The 22,338-nt window shown below is 39.4% G+C and overlaps 2 protein-coding genes and 3 long non-coding RNA genes across 7 annotated transcripts; all 5 read right to left on the bottom strand.

Annotated features, from left to right (window-relative positions):
- Positions 1-3,237: 3,237 nt before the first annotated feature.
- LOC133712047 (uncharacterized) lies at positions 3,238-4,348 on the bottom strand. 2 transcript variants are annotated; one of them, XR_009847128.1, is made up of 3 exons: positions 4,027-4,348; positions 3,525-3,650; positions 3,238-3,423 (listed from the first exon to the last, which is right to left on the bottom strand). It is a non-coding gene; the product is annotated as an uncharacterized LOC133712047 (long non-coding RNA). The 2 variants fall into 2 exon arrangements; XR_009847127.1 differs by lacking the exon at positions 4,027-4,348 and having other exon boundaries at positions 3,525-3,667.
- A 16-nt stretch (positions 4,349-4,364) lies between these two features.
- On the bottom strand, positions 4,365-6,382 carry LOC133712046 (uncharacterized). 2 transcript variants are annotated; one of them, XR_009847126.1, is made up of 3 exons: positions 5,668-6,382; positions 5,467-5,589; positions 4,365-4,409 (listed from the first exon to the last, which is right to left on the bottom strand). It is a non-coding gene; the product is annotated as an uncharacterized LOC133712046 (long non-coding RNA). The 2 variants fall into 2 exon arrangements; XR_009847125.1 differs by lacking the exon at positions 4,365-4,409 and having other exon boundaries at positions 5,130-5,589; positions 5,668-5,801; positions 6,137-6,382.
- Positions 6,383-11,802: 5,420 nt separating this feature from the next.
- Positions 11,803-15,426, bottom strand: LOC133708862 (probably inactive leucine-rich repeat receptor-like protein kinase At3g28040). The gene is made up of 2 exons (XM_062134419.1): positions 13,608-15,426; positions 11,803-13,500 (listed from the first exon to the last, which is right to left on the bottom strand). The coding sequence occupies exons 1-2, from the start codon at positions 15,155-15,157 to the stop codon at positions 12,018-12,020; spliced, it is 3,033 nt and encodes a 1,010-aa protein (XP_061990403.1). The 5' UTR covers positions 15,158-15,426; the 3' UTR covers positions 11,803-12,017.
- A 1,815-nt stretch (positions 15,427-17,241) lies between these two features.
- Positions 17,242-18,889, bottom strand: LOC133712469 (uncharacterized). Its single transcript, XR_009847427.1, has 2 exons — positions 18,676-18,889; positions 17,242-18,222 (listed from the first exon to the last, which is right to left on the bottom strand). It is a non-coding gene; the product is annotated as an uncharacterized LOC133712469 (long non-coding RNA).
- A 1,443-nt stretch (positions 18,890-20,332) lies between these two features.
- On the bottom strand, positions 20,333-22,234 carry LOC133711490 (uncharacterized). The gene has a single exon (XM_062137601.1). It carries the CDS (start codon positions 22,232-22,234, stop codon positions 20,333-20,335), a length of 1,902 nt encoding a protein of 633 aa, XP_061993585.1.
- Positions 22,235-22,338: the final 104 nt, after the last annotated feature.

The following is a 22,338-nucleotide window of genomic DNA, read 5'->3' as shown; positions in this document are numbered from 1 at the left end:
ACGACCTATGAGATCGCCAACGACCTCTTTGGGGACCTCCGGCGAGGTCTTCATCGAAGTCCGGCGACCAATGATCAATTTCCGGCCAAGTCTCATATGACTTCCCTCTCTCTCTCTCTCTCTAAATTATTTCTAATTAAAAGTCCTAAATAACTACCATATTTTGGATATCAAATCATTCCGTTGATTGTCTTACTTTATTTATGGACTAATTTCAGTTTACTCCCCTGAGATTAGGGATCGTCATCATGTTAGTCGCTCTAGTTTCAATTTAATCAGTAACGCCCTTGTACTCTCCAAATTCATCAGCCGTGTCCAATTTTTGGACTTTCGTCCAAATTGGACATTAAATCTGTTATGTGGGCCCCTTTTAGGGGGTAAAATGGTAATTTTGAGCTCCAAATTATATAAAAAATAAAAAAATTTCTGTTTCCTTTTTTTTTTTTTTTCTGTTTCATCGTTTTTTTTTTTCTGTTTCTTCGCTTATTATTATTATTATTATTATTATTTTTTTTTTTTTTTTAATTTTGTCTTCAACCTATACACCACAAGTTATAATAGGTTTATAAAAACAAAAAAATACTCTAGGTGTTTCTTCGTTTTTTTTTTCTCCTATTTCTTCGTTTTTTTATTTTATTTTTTATTTTTATAAATTTTGTCTTCAATCTATACACCACAAGTTATAATAGGTTTATAAAAACAAAAACAAAATACTCTAGGTGGTTAAAAAGCCGCTCGCTGGTCTACGATATTTGTGATATATCTCCAATAAAGCCAAAAATTTTAGGATATATCTATAAAATATAATAGGTTTATAAAGTGAAGAATAATAGGATATATTCCCAATAAAGTGAAGAAATATCTGTAAAATATGATTAAAAAAATAAATACAGATATTTCATGATTGACTTATTGTATAATGAATATTTGATTCATGATTGACTTGCTAAATAGAAAAAATAAAAAGAAACATAATTACAAGGGAGGGTAGTTAGGGTAATTTGTAGAAACAAATTGAATTAAAGTAAAAGAAAATTATAAGGGGTGTGTGAATAGAGAAAATGGGTGTGTGAATAGCACCACCCCATAAATATATATAACAAAATTGGTGTAAAAGTACGATTTTGCCCCTAAAATCTGTCACATGTATGACACGTGATCATTTTTAACGGAACCGTCACAAATTTTGGACGGAAGCATCACGTTGATGTCAAAATATATCTTTAGGTATCACATTGATACTTTTGAGAGTTCGGGTATCAAATTGGCCTTGGTAGCATAGTTTGGAGACGGTGACTGAATTTTTCTCATAATAATAATAATAATAATAATAATAATAATAAATAAATAAATAAATAAAAAGGGCAGCGCTTACGCCTTGAGCCTGATTTTTGCGCCTTTAAAATCTCGTTTTCTGCGCCTTCACGCCTAGCTATCAAAACTCACTCTTTTTTTTTTTTTTTGTAGATTTGCGCCTTCGACGCCTCACGATGTGCTTTTTAACACATTGGACCGACAACAATGTAATTATTGTCCCCAAATCCTATTTTCCCCTAAAAAAGAAAAGGAGTGGGCTTGCATGTACAACAGAAAAACATCTTTTAGAAAGAGAAAGAATTCTAAATTATAAAACAAGGACATCAAAAATGTTCTTTATTACTCCACCGTTTGTCAGCCCATGACGAAGCTAATCTATCGAAACCAAAAAAGAAAGTTCCTCAAGTGATCAAATATGAGCTTCAGACAGAATTAAATGTGTATTCTTGGCAAGAATCAAGATATAATGCATTTTAATCTCTTCACAAAGATTAAATGCAAGTTTCCTATATTGTTGGCATTACATTCAACATGGGTTTTCCCTTCATCTTTCCAGTCATGCCTGAGATTATACATGAGCATATATGCATCACTTGATGAAAATGTCTCCACATCAAAACTAGTAATACATTATGAAGGTTGTGGATGATCAATATCCATCTTATCACCAATAGAAGCACCATTCATGTATTCTAAGCAAGGTGGGTCAATTAACGTATTGGTTCAGGTTTAACAAGCTTGCTATTGGAACTGGAAGTCCCTTCCCCAAACTGGTGAGTCTCTAATGGTGATAAGATTCCCACAATTGCTCTGTCATCTCATGCTTAATATGTGCTACGTAGTGGCCACTGTTAATTGAAGTTCCCTTGTGAATCAGTGCAGCTAACAAGTCATATAAAGGCTAAGATAACCTTTGCCTCATATCAATTACTCCAGGAAACATAAATGCAGATGTAATCTTCTTCTTTGTTTCGTCTACTGACACAAATCAATACGTACAAAAGATAGAATATTAACAAAACATCGCCTACAAGTCAATGACCATAACTTCTATAACAGACCTATAAACAACAAACACTACAATCTCAACCACTATATAAGTGCAAAACCGTGTATTGAAGGATAGAATTATCTGGGTTGTCTGTGCTTGTTGACATGCACATAAATGATCATTCTCAAGTTTTAGAAGTTGATAATTCTAGCTAGAACATGGAAAATGTACATGATAAACTACCTTTGGAAGCACATCGCTTAAGCTGAAAGTTCAGAGTACGTTGCCTTGTTGTCAAGTCATTTTTAATAAATATATGAATTTTCAGAAAATCGATCTCAAGTCGTTTAATAAATGTGTGAATTGCTTGACAATGGTTGAACTACCTATTTGATGTTATTGCTTTAGTTAATTAATTGATAAAAAAGTATGACCGTATGATTTCTTGTTTAGAAAAACATGAACAGTTGAACTTGAATTACGATTCAATAACTATCATGAATATCATACATGGGTGTGAGAAATTATGAGTATCAATGATCATAAATTGATATGAATGGCACTACTAAAAAGAATTGCTTTTGCGACGCCTATTTTGCGACGGCAAATTGGGCTTTTGCGACGGAAAAAACTTTTCGCGACGGAAAATTCAGCCTTTTGCGACGGAAATGTTGGCGTTGCAATAGGTGGCGTCACAAAATCCATTTGCGACGGTAAAATGCCGTCGCAAAAAGTATTTGCGACGGAAAACTGTTGCCGTCGCAATGGCTAAACTATTTGCGACGGATACTTTGCCGTCGCAAAAAGATATTTCATTTTAAAAAAAAATTGGGGTGAATTTGTTGCGACGGATACTTTGCCGTCGCAAAAGAATATTTCATTTATAAAAAAAAAAATGGTGTGAATTGCACACCAAAGCTAGTACCATCTGCAGCAAATATCATAAATTGAAAAATATTATGAAACCCATCATCTATAACCAACCAACAATCACAATTCTAAGACCAACCAAAGGTTGTTAAAAAACAAAGATCAGCCAAAGCTTTCTCAACTTTCTTTCAACTTCTAGCTCATCTTGCTTCATCAATAATTTACAATCACAACAGGATCACTGCCTGAAATGTAAATAAAATCACAACATGCATTTGTAATAAACACTCTATAAAAAGTAAGGAAAAGATGAGAAACTTTGTTGTAAAAGCATCAAAAATAGTACCTGTAGCTAAGAGCAACACAATGATTTATCTGCTGATAATGCTGCAGCATATGCTTGTTTACAAAACGGCTGCAGAGGACTTCCTTACAGCACAAACATAACCAGTTCTCACTTGGGTGCTGGCATCTAGTATATGAAAGTATCACCCATATTAGATACTTAAGGTATGATTCAGAACTCAGCCACTCAGACTTTGATCGATGTCAAAGGATAGAGGATAAAAAGACGCAAGCTTTAGAAGTACAAGTCTTTTTACTGAAACAATTTGAAGGTATTCATTAAGAAAACTAGCAATATTCTTACAATTGACAGCCTGCGAATATGCAAGTAAGACACTAAGACAGTACACAACAAAGATCACCCACCCATTAAACCGAAAAGAAGAAAAGAGATGTATGTTTGAAAGAGGCTGAGTTTGCTCTCGTTTTCTGGTCACCTATGACATTAATGAGCTCAAAAAGAACCCAATTGTGGTAAAAGTTTAAAAGTGCTATGGTCTTACCTCCATGAAGATACACTAGAGTTCACTTCACTTGCATATTACTAATCAAACCAGATGAAGAGGACCAAGTCCTCAAACCCATGCTTTCAACCCAGCCATACGTCCTTTTCTGCATATACTTTATTTCAATCCTTTAGGGGGCCATGGAAGGAAGGTTATTACGAATGGCTTAAGTATAAGGATGTAATTAGGTAGAGGCTATGTACATTGTTGGATCTCACATAACAGTCTCTTTTCTATGGTGCTACAATATCGCATTTTGGATGCAAGATTGCAGAGAAGGAACCTAGTAACAACTTCATTCATGTGTAACTGTGTAAGAGACCCCAAAAATGAAATTGGAGGAAACCAAAACCTCTACAACTAGTAATTATTCGCTGAACCTGCAACCCATTGAATTCCTTAACAGAATCACAATAAAATATTGAAATTTAACCAAAATTAACCTTCAATTTAATGAAAATCCAAATTGCAGAAAACTGATGTTTCAAATAGGTTGCAAAAGATACAACGCAAAAAATTATAAATAAACAAAAGCGCCCCTCCACTTAATGCCAACAGAAAGCAACTACACTGACTGATTGACACAAGATCAATCAGTGACGATGGTCACCGCTTTCTTCATCCCCTGGTAAGCAATTTCTTTGCCTATTTGAGCTTGTATTTTCTATAAAAGTTAGTGATGCACAACAGAGCAACAGTCGGCTCGGTGAGAGTGTGATTAGGGTTGAGAGATTAAGAGACCAGAATGGTTTTACAAGAAACAGAGGCTTTATGGAGACTTTCAATACAAACTGAGTTTATTTCATTCCAATCTCATCTGGGTTTACAAACCGTAGCTATATTTATAGGCTTAAAAAGACTCCTAGAACACCGCAAGACTCAATTAATGACAAGACCCTTGAGTACTCACCCTAAGACTCTTAAAAGCACTAGACTCATAATTACTCTTCATAAAATTGAAAAATGACTCTTGCAAGAAAGATACAACGCAAAAAATTATAAATAAACAAAAGCGCCCCTCCACTTAATGCCAACAGAAAGCAACTACACTGACTGATTGACACAAGATCAAAGGAAAGATGATCCTATTTTGTAGGGCATTCAATATACCAAGTAATACAATTCAGTCCCTTTATAATGCAAGTAAACAAAAGTTAATAACTCCAGCATTCAATTATAAAAATAATGGCTTGAAGATATGACTAACAGGATAAGAATGTAAACAAAGATTTCTCCTCCCGAGTCACTCATGCCACTAAACTTGGGTACAATCAATCCCATAAAAAACTACAAGCCTGAAACAGAAAACAAACCTAGAAACCCATAACAAGTAGGATGACCATAGCTAAACTCAATTCTATATCGACTGTCCAATGTAAATATCAGATGCCCTATTTAGCAGATAATTAAATCATTAGAGTAACAAGTATGAATTACCTGGTGTTTAGCTAGAAAGAGGTGCTCAGCTTGAGTCTCATGCTCAATTAAGATTTTCTGGAATTGCTTCATGCTATCGGCCATTCTTCAATTGTTAATAAAATTACCCACCTAGCAGCACCACTGAAATGTCATGAAGAACAAAAGCTACAATTCATGAGATGCGTTTGGATCCTATGCAGAATAGTTATAATAAAATACCTTTCCAAAACGAGGCAAAGTAGAGTGGTGAAGATGAACTGAAAATAAGAGCCATGCTCAGCTTGCCGATTTGGAAACCAAAATTTCTTCCTGGGCATTTGGGAATCTATCATGGATCGAAAATTAACTCAAACCTGATAAAAATTGAGACAGTTGTCAATTCATACAAACACAGAACATAAAAGTACAAAATCGAGATGTGGGGTATTGGAGCTGAGGGGTTAGGATTTGTGTTTTGGGTATTAGGGTTTTTGGGTCTGGATTGCATTTAGGCGGGATATGAGAGCGTGAGAGAGAAGACTGACGGAAAAAACGGAGGGGAAGGGATGTGTGATTCAGATTTGGGTTTGGTGCGTTTCTGATTTTGTGCTTTTTGGGTCTGGGTTTTAGCCGAAAGGAGAAAGAGAGACAACAAAGAGATGGAGAAAGACAAGAGTGAAAAAAAGAAGAAGGATAAATTAGAGCAAACCTAATGAGCGCCAGATTCGGTTCAGGCTGGCCTTGGAGGATCCGGCCGAGGGTGCGTTCGGGTCGGGATTCATGCAGTGTTGATCGATGAAGAAGACCGGGTAGAGGAAATTGGAGGCCTTGGAGGCGTGCTCGAGAGCAGGGTTGTCGTGGATCCTCAGGCCCTTGGAACCTGAGTTTGGACGAAGACAGAAACCCAAGTTCTGAAGAGAGAGAGAGAGAGAGAGAGAGAGAGAGAGAGAGAGAGAGAGAGAGAGAGATTGGGTGAGCTTGGGCGAGAAGAGAGAGAAAGAGAGCGCTTGGGCGAGATAGAGACAGAGAGAGCTTGGGCTAATTAGGGCTACAGATCGAGATGTAAGGGGAAATAGAAATAAGTTATGCGACGGCAAGAGGAAAAGGCATAGCAATTGATTACAAAGTTACTACGGCAAAGATTTTCCGTCGCAAATGATTAGACTTAATTGCGACGGAACATTTTCCGTAGCAATAGAGTCTCAATTGCTACGGAAATCAATGCCGTCGCAAATTTCCGAAGCGAATGCAATTGTTTTTAGTAGTGTGGTCAGAAATGAATCTCGATTTATACAAGAAATATAGAAATTCAGAGGGATTAAGAGAAAAGAACTCTGTGCAGTTGAGCTAAATTCTTCTCATCCTGTTAGTCCACAGTCACAGATAAAGGAGTGATCGAAACCCTTCCAAGGTTGATAAAATGATGATTTTGGGCATGTTGACACTAGCAAAACGAGGAATTTTAATGGCCATTGTGAATTATGTTTAGCTAATGGGTTTGCGGGGTGGCATTCCTATTTTTGTTTATGAATTTGCAATAGCAACTCGTTGGATTTAAAATAAATGTGTTTAACAAAAATGACACTATTGTATGGGGAAAAAATACAGCGACTTTTACTCCCCCTCTCTCTCGCTCTGCTAGGGTTAGGGTTTTGAGTTTTTTCTAAGTTGTGTGGCGTCCTATTTCATGGATGCTGCTATTGCCTCCATGACTACTAGGCTAGCGACCAAATTGTTGCTCAGAGAGGGTGAAGAACCGGTGGCCGGACTTGGGGCCTTAGGGTTCCGGGGAAGGAGTTTCTTGCTCGTCACTTTTACTTGGTGGGGAAACTTAATACTTGTAGGGAGGTGGTTTTGGATTCTTTCTGGAGTGCGGTGAGATCAATGTGGCGACTGACGGGGACTGACGGTGATCGTTTTCTATTTACTTTCACCCATTAACGTGATGTAGCTCAAGTGAAGAAGGGAGGCCCGTGGGGCTTTCAACGTGCTATGATCTTGTTGAATGATTATGATGGCTTCTCGAAGATTTCTGCGGTGAAGCTTGATTTCGTTTGGATATGGGTTTTTCTTCAGGGCATCCTGAGCATCTTGACGGAATCCACGGTCTGGCTGGTGGGAGGGACGATTGGAGGTTTTGGAGGTTGATCGTTTGGCTCTCCGTCGTGGAGAAGCTAGGGTCCGGCTTACTCTGTCCATCAATGACCCGGTATGCCTGGATCGTAGGGTTAGGGTTTCTCCTGTTGACATTCTCACATTGCGGTGCAGGTATGAGAGGCTTCTGGGGCGGTGCAGGTTGTGCGCTCTGCTGAATCATGGAGGGCAGAGGTGCCCTAGGGAGGATGAGTTGGAGGCCGACACTGTGGTGGAGGAGGGCTCGCCGTAGGCACCGGGACCGGTTCTTCCAGCCCTCGTGTTTAGGGCTAATTCTCAGCCTTCTCCTTCCCTGCTTTAGACTTTCAAGGTCCCTAGCCTGCTGAAGAAGAGACAAGTGCAGATTCGATCTCTTCCGGAGCTGGTGTCTTCGCCTGGGTCTGAAGGCACTTCTGCTGCGGCTCCAGTGATTGGGGTACGTCGTCCTAGGGAGGAGGAGGACTCCGAGGAGGGTAAAAAGGCTAAACATGGTTTAGCTATTGTCCCGGCTACTCTGCAACCACAAAACCTAGGGCTGGAATTTTCCTCCGATGGTTTGGTGGAGGTGAAGGTGACGTCACCTCCCAAGGTCTACAAGAAGAAGGGTAGGCCCCGGGGATAGAGAAATAAGGTCAAGGCGGCAGCGTTTGTCTGTGGAGGCTCAGAGTCCATGGTTTTAGTTTCAACAGAGGATGGTCCTAGCAGTGCGCATGGTAGGCATGAGGAGGCGGTGGCTTTGTGTGCTTCCCGGTCCGAGTAGGAGATGTTCCCCTCCTTCTTCTAATGTGTGAGAGGGCCTGTTTGGTCTTAGCGACGTACACCACAAGGGTCTTAGGCGTCAAAAGGATCAAGGAGGTGTCATACGTTAGAAGGCGTATGGTTCTTGCTTTTTTAATTTATTGATTTTGCTGGTAGTTTTCTTTGTTTTGGATTTTAGTTTTCTGGATTTCCTTTGGTTTTGAGTTCTCTGATGAGCATGCATTGTAATATGAGGGGTGGTTTGCACCCTTCATGCTTGACGAGTGAGGTCATTATGATTTTACATCAATGGATTAGTCTTCCGTTGCCCTAAAAAAAAATGACACTATTGTATACTATTTACAATCCTATGACCATTGAGTGATGCTAGCAATGTGCACACTTCTGTTATGATGTGACAGTTTTGGTGCTCTCACTGACACAAAATTAAATCCCCAATCACAAACAAATAGACACAAATCAGTTCATTGTTCAGGCACTCAATTTTTATAACTAATGTAATAAAGAAATCAAAATGAAAAATGTAATTAGCTACAAAGAATTCACTCAATAAGCAAAACCAAAAGGAATACCAACACCAACTCAAATAGTTCTATGCCTGTGAGTCTATGACAAACCATCTGACACAAAAAAAAAAAAAAAATTACCTAAACGAAAATCAACAACTCCAACCAAACTAGTAACAGACCTTCCCAATCTAATCTTACGGCATGCAAAACCTCAGCATCATAAGATCAGATTCTCACTTTTTCCTCTCAGTTGCAGTACCCGAAACTCCATGAAATTCTTTTTGTTCCAACACAAAAATCATTGGAAAGGTGTAGACCTCATCCCATTGTTTGAACCTAAAATTGGCAATCTGCAAGAAATTTGGCTTAGGACCGCACTTGAATGGTTGAATAGCCGTGGCGTAACGAAAAGCCGCAGTGAGTGGCTGCTGCGTAACGAATGTCAATAACTCTTATAATAGAGCCTGTGCCTTGCCAAGAGAATTATCTAGAAATAATCTTTTAGTCCGAAGCTCAAGGGACTATGGGGGGCTCTGTTTGAACCAATATTTGGCAAGGCTCACGTGGCAGATAGGTGGGCCCGACCTACAAAGCGCAATGAATGACCACGACTAATTAGCCGCGGCACATTAAAGATTTACAAAGTTGATTATCAACTTTATGGTAGAAGATAACGTGTTCGGAGAACCGTTACTAAGATCAAATGACTCACAAGGCCTAATGAATGACCGCGACCAATTAGCCGCGGCACGTTAAATGTTTATTGTCAAATTTATGCCCGAAGATAATGTGTGCAGAAAGCCGTTATTAAATCAGGAGAGATCAAATGAATCACAAGGCGTAATGATTGACCGCGGACCCATAAGTCATATTGAATGAGCATCAGGAGGTGTTATTGCCAATCATCAGTTACAAGACCTGATTGATTACTCATGAAAGAATCAATCATTGATAACGTCAAAAATATCACAAACATGAATATTGTTCTATTTGTAATCAATGCGGTCTTAGCTATAAAGACTAAGATTGCTTCTTTTCCTTCATTAGGTAGTTTAATTTCACTATAAAAAAGACCATAGGATTCATTGTTAGAGGTCCTCGACCAAACGCTCTACGCGAGTACACAAATTTTATCTCAATACATTTCTACAATTCAGCAACACTTATCAATCTCTACGTGTTTATCTTATCGCTTTCTTTACCGGTATTTATCTTCCTGCACTTTATTTGCTGCACCTTTACATTCCTGCACTTTGTTTACCTGCACTTCTGTTTATGCTATGTATTTGTTGTTATTTACTTTACGTCATTTACTTTATACAAAATCACAAAAAGAAGTATCATCACTTCACTTTCACCTCAATCACCGAGTTACACAGCACGAAGGCTGCGGCTAGTTAAGGCCGATCCGTGCTAAAGTCCTTGCATTCAAGGCAGCGAGAACCCTGCGACCGAGATCGATCCTTACTCGGCCCACAATCAACTTATCAAAAGTTAGATTGGCGCAAGATCTACAATCTATAACAAAACCTCGCTTGGCCTACCGGCCGCGAGTTGGCACGCCCGCTCACACGTCACCACTCTAAAAGGACACGTGTAAGCCAAAGAAGCCCTCGGCCCAGTGACACGCGGCCGGGACAATTTTTGAGCGAACACCCATCTAATCCATATAACAATTACAATTTCTAGCTTTTTTTTTTTTTTTTTTTTTTTTTTTTTTGCGGCAAAGAACAATTACAATTTCTAGCTGGAGAGGATTTGTTTCTGACGTTTTTTTTTTTTTAATTTTAATTTTTTTTAAATTTTATTTTTTAAAATGAATAAATAAAAGGTAGAATATCTAGGTGGGAATTATACTGACAATGGGATCTCATACTCTAGAGCACCAATGTTGAATATTTTGTTTCATACTTTGATCAACTAAACAAATTAGGTTACCCAAAGAGTTAAAAACTCATTGCTGCATGCGTTGCGACAATGGGAATGATACCATATCATATTGTACTCCAAGAATTTTCAAAACCAACTCATAGTTGCTGGGGGAAGAGAATGTCATATTTTAATGGTTTAGATTGTAAAGAATGATAACTTTCGACATGTATCACATTGGATTGGCATAATTGTATCTGTCGTTTATATTGGTTGGTCCTGTTGTGTTCCCTTGCTATTGTATAGGGATGTTGATGGAGATTCTTTCATATTATTGTATACTTTACAATTTGATTTTCATCTTGTTGTATTATATAATACCACACATGACACATGATATGAAGCTGAATTATAAAGAAACCCGTGAAGTGTTATCTGTCGTCTATATAGTCATGATAAAGTCACCTCTCCTTTGTATGCTACTATCTAATAATATTGTTTTACATTATGGAAATTCACAGTTTGATACTTTGATTGTGATTGACCTACTCCTGTACAACCCCGTGAAACACCACTTTTTCCAACTATAAGGTATAGTAATGCATCGGTACATTAATAGTAAATCAACTTTTTACAATAGTCGACAAATTCCTTGTAGTTGTAATCTAGCTTGAAATCAGATCGAATAGCTTAACAATGTACCGTACATAGACCTACCTTTAACTGTAGGGAAATTCGAGAGAGAGAATGAGAGATGTTACATTTGTGTGCACAATGCTAAAAGAACACACTTCCAAACTAACAAAGGTTTTCCCCACCTTTTCAAAGAACAATTCCCACAAAGCTTTCGAAAAAAAAAAAAAAGTAAAACCCTTTATAAAATTATATATATTGTGATTAGCTAAATAGAGTTTAGAAAATAACTAGACTAATATGATTTGCAAATGGTGATGAAGTGATTAAATAGCCATTAGTTTAGTGATATTTTTCTTCAATCAGAAACTCTTTTTAATTAGTGCCACATTTTCCTTGACTTGCGCTCAAGACTTTATCTGAACCGGTTTCAAACTATATATATAAGTGTTCCAAAATGCACAATGCAATCAAAGGCACAATTCATCCATTTCGCATTAGATATCTAAAAATAGCAATCAGGAAAATCTGCTTACAGGTGAGAAGAACAACAAATTAACAAGTGGAAGTTTCCCTATCTATCAAATCCGAATAAAAAGAAAATAGTAATTAACAAACTCCAACAAGGAAGGAGGAGGAGCAATCTCTATCAAGTTATGCAAGATTGCTAAATGTGCTCTTTGAAAATTAGAAACGCTCAATTCTCTGTGGAAGTGGAGTCTTGATAATCTGAAGAATTTGCACCACTTCTGCCATGGTTGGCCTGCAAGATGGTATCTGAGAAGTGCACACCAAGGCCAACTTGAACACTGGTAGGACTTCATCCTCTGGGTACTCCCCCATGCTATGATCAATGCATCCCAACACATTGCCTTGTTCAAGCAAAACCCTCACATGATCAGTCAATATCACCACATTGTCTTCCCCATATTCCACTGGCCTTCTACCAGTGACAAGCTCAAGGATCAAGACACCGAAACCATACACATCGCATTTCTCGTTTACCCTTAGGCTCTGGCAAGCTAGTTCCGGTGCCACATAGCCCAATGCACTCTGAAATCTGTTACTCACTACGTGCCTGTCGATCTTGGTTAGTAGCCTTGCAAGTGCAAAATCAGAAATCTTCGGGTTGAGGTTTTCATCGAGCAATATGTTACTTGGTTTTATGTTGTAGTGAATGATGGGCGGGCGGAAAGAATGGTGCAAATGGGAAAGTCCTCTTGCTATTCCAAGCAGGATTTTGAACCTATCATCCCATGAAAGAGGTGAACTTGAATGAAGCCTATCATGGAGTTTGGATTGTAGGTTGCCATTGGGGGCATACTCATTTACAAGTAGCTGCATCTGTGGAGTCCAGTAATATCCTTTCAGGGCTACTAGATTCGGGTGCCTCGCCTTTCCAAGGACTCGAACTTCTCTGTCAAAGTCTTCAAGACATTGGAGTATGTTTGTTGTCACAAGCTTTTTGATTGCCACCATTCTTCCCTGAGCTCCCAGTGGAACTTTGTAGACTGTCCCAAAGACTCCCTCCCCGAGCTCAGAGGCCTTGTTTAGTAGTGATTCAGGACTGCTGATCCAATCCGGTGATGACCTTGAGTCAAACAGAATGAGCTTCCCTGATGCCAAACTACCCGATCGCGAAGAGCTCGAACACATGCTTTCCAAGGCAGTTTCCACAAATGCAGGCCTCCTTCTTGCAGATGCATTTAGAAGGGTAATGACAATTACTCCAACAGCAATCAATGTAGCAGCTGAAATTGCCACAATAGCAGATATGCTAAGGAACATATGGTGATGTCCTTTTCGGGACCCTGAAGAGTCGCCTTGGAATCTATGATCCCCACCACCCATTTGGTTGGGGTAGGCATTTGGATCAAGAACAAGAGGCTTAGGTACATTCATTGTACATGGTCCCTTCAACAATGGTGAACAAATACCCAAGTTTCCTTGCAAAGCACTTTGATCCAAACTCTGAAACACACTCCCTACAGGAAGCCTCCCTGTTAATCTGTTGTATGAAATGTTCACAGCAAGAAGATTTTCCAATTTTCCAAGCTCTTGCGGTATCTCTCCACCCAACTGATTGAACTCTAACTTGAGAATCTCGAGCTTGCTCAACTTCGAAATGGACTTTGGAATAGCACCACTTAAATTGTTATGTGACAAACTCCTGCAGTTGCAACAAAAAGGAAAATCTATCAGTTAGTAATTGGTATATATAATTCAAACTTCAATGTACAAAAATTCAGATAACAAGAGATAATCAATCAGACTTACATCAAATAGAGGGATGAGCAATTCCCAATCTCATCAGGAATTGGGCCAGTCAATGAATTACCATCCAATTGGAGAATATCCAAACTCCCAGAATCACATATATCTCCTGGGATTGAACCATACAATGCGCTATTTCGGAGATCTAGCACGGTTAGGTTCGAAAAGAATCCAAGCTCTGGGGGAATTCTTGATTGAAGATTGTTCCATGAAAGATTCAAGTATCTCAAGTTGGATAAAAGTCCCACCTCTGCTGGAATGTTGCCTTTGAGATTGTTCCTTGACAGATCCAACATCTTCAAAGACTCAAACAATTTACTCGAACCGGGTGGAATTGAACCTGTAAGTCCCATATCCGAAAAATCTATCTCTTCCAAGCCCAGACCAAACAAACCTTCTGGTATGCTCCCACTGAAATCATTACCCCTCAACCGAATCACAGACAACTTGTTGCAGTAGACAAGAGAAGTTGGAAGTGTCCCAACAAGTTTGTTGTTAGACAGACTTAGATAACTGAGAGATCTAAGGTCACCCATTGATGGTGGGAGGCTTCCAGTGAAGCCATTGTTGGAAAAGTCCAAGTACTGTAGGCTGCTCATGTACCCAATCCATTGAGGAAAATCACCATTGAACATGTTATCTGAAAGACTCATAAATGTCAAGGAATTCAACTTCTGAAGCGACTGCGGTAACTCACCAGTGAAGAGATTTTCACTGAAATCAATCCTACCCAAGTGCGGACACAGTCCAATATCAAAAGGCATTGGCCCAGAAAAGTGGTTCCTCTGGATTAAAAGCTCTTTCAAATTATGTATGGCTGATATCCCTTTTGGCACAAACCCGGAAAGAGCATTGTTTGAAAGATCCAAAGAACGAAGCCGTTCCAAGGACCAAATCCCGGATTCGAAATCCGGGTTACCGGAGAAACGGTTGTTGGAGATGTTGAGGCCATTCAAAGAAGAGCATCTGGAAAGAGTACTAGGCAAGTTCCCTTCTAGCAAGTTTCCAGATAAAGAAAGGTAGCGAAGCGAAAAACAAGCATCAAAGAGCGAATCAGGGAGTGAACCAGAGAGTGAGTTCTCAGAAAGATCAAGAAATCTGATGGAGCTGAAGTTCACAAGAGTAGTGGGAACTAGTCCCGAGAAACTGTTTCGGCTTAAGTTGAGCGTTTGGAGATTTGGAGGAAGAGCAAGTTTTTCTGGACTAAGCTCACCAGTGAACTTGTTGTTGGATAAAGAGAGTACCTTGAGGTGCTGAAGATTCTGAAGACCTTTTCCGATTTTGCCCTCAAGGCCTAAGCCGTCGAGGGAGAGGTGAGAGACTCTTCCGGTGGTAGGGTTGCATTGGATGAAGTTCCATGAACATGGGGAGTCGTCGTCTTCGTTCCAGGAAGCGAGGTAGGAAGAAGGGTCGTGGAGGTCGGATTTGAAGACGAGGAGACCCAAAACGTCGTAGTTTAGCTGTGCCGGGATGGGGTCGTTGCCCATGCAGAGTTGCAGAGAAACCATGGACGTTATTGCCAGCGTGTATATGAGGAATCTGAGAAAAGCCATTGTTGAGTACAATGTAATGATTTTGAGCCAAGGTGGATGAACGACTAGTTCTTTTCTGAAAATGGTAGTGTAGTTATGGGGAATGGGAGTCTGGCCAGGGAAGCATTACTTTTGGAACACTGTGTGTCATGGAAAACCTGCCATGAAAGAGTGTTGGATTTGGGAGGTTGTACTGGTACAAAGACGAAAATGAAGTTGCTGTGATCTCACGAGAGAGAAAGAGAAAGAGAAAAGAGGGAGATAATATTGCTAAATGAGGTGTGTGATGGTGGGTTTGCAAAGCGCCAAATTAAGAGGGAAAGATGGAGTTTACCGAGTGAAAAAAATAAAAAATAAAAATAAAACGTTGAATGAGCAAGGAATTTGTGTTCCTCTCGCTAACTAACCTCATGACAACCATCGCTGTGAATCGACGAATAAACAAGTCGAACTCAGAAAATATATAAAAAAAAAACTCAAGTGGGATTGGAGAACGCGCCTCACGCGCCTGGTGTGGTTGAGCGAGAGTGATGCTCCATCCGGAGGCGCGTCCTTGGGGCGTCGTCGTCGGACGGGCCAGTGATGATTCTGCGCACTCCGGCGAGGGTTTTTGGCTGAGACGTGGCCCAGGGCAGGTGGATGGTGGCTATCTCCCGAGTTGGACAGAGCGATCTCGATCTGCCCTTCGCGGGTTGTGGGCAAGCGCAGGTGAGGAGCGGCGGTACGGCGCAGTTGGCCGGCGGCAAACTCTGGAGTCATCAAAGCACCAGAGATCTGGGCGATGGCAGCGACTTCAAGCTCAGGACAGAGTCGATCCCGACAGGGATCTGTTCCGCCTTGGGATCCGGCCACTATTGTCAGAAGGACTCGATCCGTGGTATAGTGATGCTATGCGGCGGTGTGGTGTGGCAAGGCGGTGGAGTGGTGTTGCGTTGCGGCGGCGAGGTGGAGCGAGAGTATGGTGGCGGCGATGGCTGCCTGTGGCGCTAGCTGTCCTTACTGGGGAGAGTGGTGTTTGGGCCGGGCCTTTGGTCTTGGGCCCTAGCTTGCTGGTTGTGCTTTGTTTTTTGTTGGTTACGGTTTAGTTGTTCTGTTTGTTTAGTTGTTTTGTTGACAATAAGTCTCTACCATGTTTGGGTAGGGCGAAGTTTAGTTGTTTTGTTGACAATAAGTCTCTACCATGTTTGGGTAGGGCGAAGTGGGCCTTGTGTCACGTGTGCCTTGTCTGCTCTAGATAGGTGGCGAGTTCCTGACTTTATCAAATGGTCGCAACCTCCTAGTGGCAGTAACGTGTCTGCTCTAGGTAGGCGGCGAGTTCCTTGCTTGGTCAAATGGTCGCTGCCTCCTAGTGGCAGGGTGAAACTGAGTGTCACTGGATTTATTTTCCAGTGGCAACATGATGGGAAAGCTGTGCGTATGGAAATTATGCTATGCTGTAATCGAGTTGCAGATCGAGTTATCTTTCCGTTGTGTCACCGCTGTGTCAAAACAAATAGAGTCGCCAGTAGAGCGCTCTTTGCTAGTTGGTGCCTAATTGAATACAGTTGTTTAGTAGAGACTAATGATAGTATTTCAAGATGTTCTCTAGTTGCCTATTGTAATAAGGGGTTTTGGCTCAATGTCCCCCCCCCTGTATTCGACAGTTTCATTAATCAAGGCTTGAGGGCAGCCGCACCGCCCTTTATTCAAAAAAAAAAAACAAGTCGAACTCACGACTGGACAATTATAATTGAGAGATTTATGCCACTAGATCAAATAGTACTAGATAATTTCAATTGATTTTTAGTAGTGATGGATTTAGAAAAGGCAAAAAAAAAAAAAACAGCTTCAAATTATAAAATTATAACCATATGTACTGAAATAGAAGAGTTTAATCGAGACGAGGTGTAATTACAGAATGGATATGTGTGTTTCTCAACTAACGGAACTGATCAATATGTCAACAACTTTTGAAATCAGTCTAGGAGTGCAGACCTCTTCGCATCCTAATATAGGATTGCAATAGAAATTGAATCCTAATTGAAACTGCAGATCTTTGATGACGTTATGAATTATTCAATTTACCAAACCATCCAAAGTAAAATCATCACACATAACACAAGATCTGTTGACGCAGTAAAACCCTCCAAAGAGGTAAACAACTGCGGGCACTATGCCGGTGAACAATCCACTATATGAATATGAAAGTACATAAAGATCTTACACAACTCATCTACTAGAACCAATCTAGTGGGCAGCGGTGTCTCCTCGTCTTTGCTACTTTCAAATCAGCGACCTTGTTCTCCTTTGTCAATCTTAAGATGGCACAACTCTCACCTCGGTTGTCAATCACCTCAAGGCACAAATCATGCATGAACTACCAACACACATGAAGCATAAAACCAGAAAACTTTTTTGACAGAAAAAGCTTGGGATTTGATAACCCTTCAAAAGCTAAACAAGGAACAGCTTATGAAGGATTCTCACATGAAACTTTAGCTCAATGCTTTCTGAAGATAAAGGCAGAAAACTCTCAAGAAGGCAACGACCAAATATTCTGATATATTCCACCAACATGAACAACCCTAAGAGAAACATATATATAGGAGAGGACGAGCTAGGGTTTCTGATGTACATGGGCTTCATGACGTCTTTTATAAAGCATGGATTAAAATAGAATCATCATTTAGAAAAGCCCATAAACCAATTTAAGAAAGTTTGAATGCTTTGGATAAAACCATCTGAAAATTCGCATATCAATGCATTAGGATTGAAAAGATTTTCGCATCCTACAATAGGATTCAAAGACAAGTTCAGTCCTAACCTCTTGACAAGCATGCACATGTATGCAAGACATACCTGATTGATGAGAGTGGTACATGAAGCTTGAAGCATTCCATTCTTTCAAGGATCCAAGAGTAGAAAGCTATTACAAGAAACGATGACTCTTGGTTGTTGCGCTTAGGAAATGCCAATCAAAATAAACATTGCACTAACAATCTCCCCCTTTGGCATTTCCTAGGCAAAACAACATATACATTTAATCATACACAATAGTTGATCCTATACTACCATGACCCAAGAAATATGAACTTCCAAGTTGTAATCTGCACACAAAAAACATAACACCCGTGAAGAACATGTATGGTTGAAGTAGTGTAAGCATAAGCATATGCATAACACCCGTGAAGAACATGTATGGTTGAAGTAGTGTAAGCATAAGCATATGAAACATTAAGCTTTCAATCTCTCCCCCTTTTTGCCTGGAAAGGACAAAGGGACCAAAGCATATTGTGCATAAGATTTCACTCCCCCTAAATTCAATACTCATGTATTGGTAGTAGCGGAAACAAACATTAATCAGGGGGCTAGGAATAAAATGTCAAACTGATCCTGCAATAGAATTGAACCTTCAAACACTCTTGAATATCAGGATGTTATGACAAATTTCAAAAGATCAAGAAGAATAGTGTATATGTTTGAACCAAGGTAACCTGCACTTTGTAGCAGACACAATTAAGAAGAACCAAGCAAAGATGATGCATGAGACAGACCATTACCACACACAGAGCAATCAAGCAGAGCTTTTCCAAGATAACATCAACATGAACACTTCTCAAGAGCATCAACCAGCAGATTTGAAAGAGAGCAGGTCTCAGTAATGAAACACTATTTATTTCAAAACCAAATTGAGTTAGGGTACTAAAAGTGCTATGCTGAAAAGTGAACCCAGATCATCAGAGGTTTTAGAGAGAGTATCACGAAGAGGCACAATATATATATAAATGGAGACATGATCTATGAGGGCGCATTGAGCGTTGAGCAACTGATATACTTTCCTTTTTTTTTTTTTTTTTTGCGACCCCCGCTTTCCTTTTTTTTTTTTTTTTACAGAAAGATCATGAGTCAAACCATCCCCGTTTCGACCTGAAACACACTAGCTTTACAAGGCAGGTGTCCCATCTACATTTGGAGATAGCCTGACTTGCCTAGACCACCACCGTTTCGACCTGAAACACTCTAGCTTTACAAGGCAGGTGTCCCATCTACATTTGGTGGTAGACTGGATGTCTCCTTAAAGAACAACTGGTGCCATTACAAGAGTGATAACTCGGTCTGCATACCCCACTCAACATCTTAGGTGTGCAAGTGCAAGAGACAAAGCAAGGCTTCAGTTGCCATAAACACAAGAAGGGAGGGAAAAGAATAGGGTTTAATTCTGGACCTTTAAACACTCAAACAGCAAGAACATATTACTACAGGAGAAGGCCAAGTGATTTAACTAAATCTCGGTTCATGAGTTGCTCTTGAGGTGATAATGTATGACAATGCACATATTAGGATTGCAACAGAACACGCATCCTAAACTAGGATTGAAATAAACCTGGAATCCTAAATGCAGAAATAGCAACAAATATGCAGATAGTCGAGTAACTCGAACCTAAATGAGGACAACAATGATCAAATCTATACTACATGCAAACACACAGCTGCTACAATCATAAGTTAAAACAGGAAACCAACTTAGACCACAAATTCTAATGAATCTCTTGAAATTGTCAACACATACTTGATACAAGGGCATTGAAAGTTGGCATTCATTTAACATGAACTCAAGTGCAAGAGAACTTCTTTGAGCACCATTTAAAACACCACATGATATGTTCATATTATTAACCTTACCTGTCAACTTACCACAAGATAGATTGGATTAACCTGATTCACACATTCAGTAACACCATTGTGAAATTTTCCAAGACAATGAGTTGTTGATGCCAAAGTTCCAAACCAATTTTTTTTTTGTTCTAAACTTCGGCAACCTAGCTTTCTTTGGAAATTGAGCATCCAAACAATCATCCATTAATCCTGCAACTCAACACTCTCAAACAGAAATACCCGTGAGGCATGGTATGGTATGATATAAAATCAAAACATACACTTCAGTTTTTTTTTTTTTTTTTTAAATAAAGTCCCTACAAACACAAAACCCAAAAAGAGAAAAGAACATCCTTATAGAAAAATGCAGAAATAAACACAAGCTACTAAGATCTTAGGGATTGAAAAGCATATTCAGTCCTAACAAACCAGAAAATATTAGCAATAAGAAAACTAATGTAAACAGAAAGACACTACTCCCCCTATATATGTGCTTATGATGGAAAAATCATGCTATTGGCAACCAAGAATATATTTTTCACAAGCACATATTGGAGGAGTTCACTTACCTATATGTGGAAGCTTAGAAAGATGAGGCTCTTTTCGTATCCACACTTGCTTCATCTTGGGCATAGGTGAGAATGGAACTGAAACAAATCTTGCTATCTTGTTTACTTCTTTCAAAAGAAATTCAAGCTTTTCTTGAAGATATTCTTTCTTTTTGTTCATGAGTGGCTTCTTGTCATTCCAAGAATTTCTTCTTAGTTGATTGCACCTCGGTCTTATATGTCCTCGCTTTCCACAATGATAACACACAAGCACAAAATTCTTCAACATCGGTCTAGCTTCTTCAAGCACAGGGAAAGTAGATTGTGATGAGGAATGATCAGAGCTTTTTACAAACTTGGTGACATGCTCTCCTTTGGATGAACTTTCAACATCATATCCCAGGCCATGTTTATCTCCAAATTTTTTACCAATCATTAGAATACTTTCCAACTTTTCACCACTTGAAGAATCACATCCAGCCTTAGCTTTCATTTTCTCGAGCTCATATAACAGACAAGCCTTTTCAGTTTTAAGTTCCTCAACTTTTTCACATCTCTCTTGGTACTTTTGTTGAAGGGATTGAAAGTCCTCCACAAGAGACTTTCTCACTGCATCACCTGCCTCCAATTGGGATTGAAATCCAGCTTCAGTCCTACTAATATTAGTCTTCAAGTTCTCAACTTCATTGCTCAATTCTAAATTTCTTTTCTTCAATTCTTTTGAAGCCTCAGACAACATGATATATTGTTGCATTACTTCCTCAAGATCAAATTCTTCAACTTCAGACTCATCACCAGTAGTCGTTAATCCTACCAAGGCCACCACTTCATAATTACTTTCAAGCATAGAGTCGTCTTCACTGTCACTCCAAGTAACATTCATTGCTTTATTTCTTTTATTCTTGGACTTCTTCAAGGTATTTGCACAATCTGATGCAATGTGACCAAAACCTTCACATGCAAAACACTTTGGAGCATTGTTGTTTCTTTTTTCATGTGCTCTTTCAAACCTTAAAACCTTATTACCCGGCTTTTCTTTTATTCTTGTATTCTTGGAGCTTGAGTCAAACCTTGATTCACTTCTTTTGAATTTCCTATCCTTGAGAAATTTTCTGAATTTTCTTGTGACAAGATCAATTTCATCTTCATCAGCATCCTCTTCATCTGTTGACTCATCTTCAATGTCTTTCTTCACTTTAAGAGCTATGCTTTTGCTCTTCATTTCATCAGGGAGTTCCATCTCATATGTGGTTAAGTTTCCTATCAATTCTTGCAGATTATAGGTATTCAGGTCCTTCGACTCTTGAATAGCTATCTTCTTGGAATGATATTTCATAGGAAGAGACCTGAGTATTTTCTTGACTATTCTGTGCTGAGGTATGGGATCTCCTAAGTTGAAACAACCATTCACAACAACACTGAGCCTAGCATAGAAATCAGCAAACTTGTCATCATCACCCATCTTCATATTTTCAAATTGCTGGATAAGTTGCTGAAGCTTGGATTCTCGAACAGCTGTAGTGCCTTCATGAGTAACTTGGAGAATATCCCATGCTTGCTTTGCAGAGTAACAATGAGAAATAAGCTGAAATTTATCAGAGGATACCGCTGTGAAGATAGAGTTTAATGCTTTCTGATTATTTGTACTCTTGGTGTTCTCATCTATAGTCCATTCACTCATCGGCTTCTTAACTTTGGCTTCAACAGTAGAACTGCCCTCTCCAATCTCTTTTGTGTCAACTTTTTCAGTCTTAGTTGGATACTCCCAACCACTTTCAATAACAGCCCATACAGCTACATCTTTTGCCCACAAAAAAGCTTTCATCTTAGCCTTCCATGATGCATAGTTGGTTTTGTCATCAAGAAACGGAGGGTGACTTGTTGACCCAGCTGCACAATCACTTATACCTTCCATTCTGTTTCCTTTGAGGATCTCACTAAGTCCGTCTAGTGACCTGCTCTGATGCCAATTGTAATTACAGAATGGATATGTGTGTTTCTCAACTAACGGAACTGATC

The sequence above is a fragment of the Rosa rugosa genome, chromosome 5 (genome assembly GCF_958449725.1).
Source record: "Rosa rugosa chromosome 5, drRosRugo1.1, whole genome shotgun sequence".
Taxonomy (NCBI): Eukaryota; Viridiplantae; Streptophyta; class Magnoliopsida; order Rosales; family Rosaceae; genus Rosa; species Rosa rugosa.
This window is presented reverse-complemented; position numbering and strand designations above follow the sequence as displayed.

Coding starts and splice junctions, on each gene's coding strand:
- LOC133708862 (XM_062134419.1), bottom strand. CDS start 15,157: ATGGCTTTTCTCAGATTCCTCATATACACGCTGGCAATAACGTCCATG. Junction 13,501..13,607: donor TGCTCATCCCTCTATTTGAT/GTAAGTCTGATT, acceptor TTGCAACTGCAG/GAGTTTGTCACATAACAATT.
- LOC133711490 (XM_062137601.1), bottom strand. CDS start 22,234: ATGGAAGGTATAAGTGATTGTGCAGCTGGGTCAACAAGTCACCCTCCG.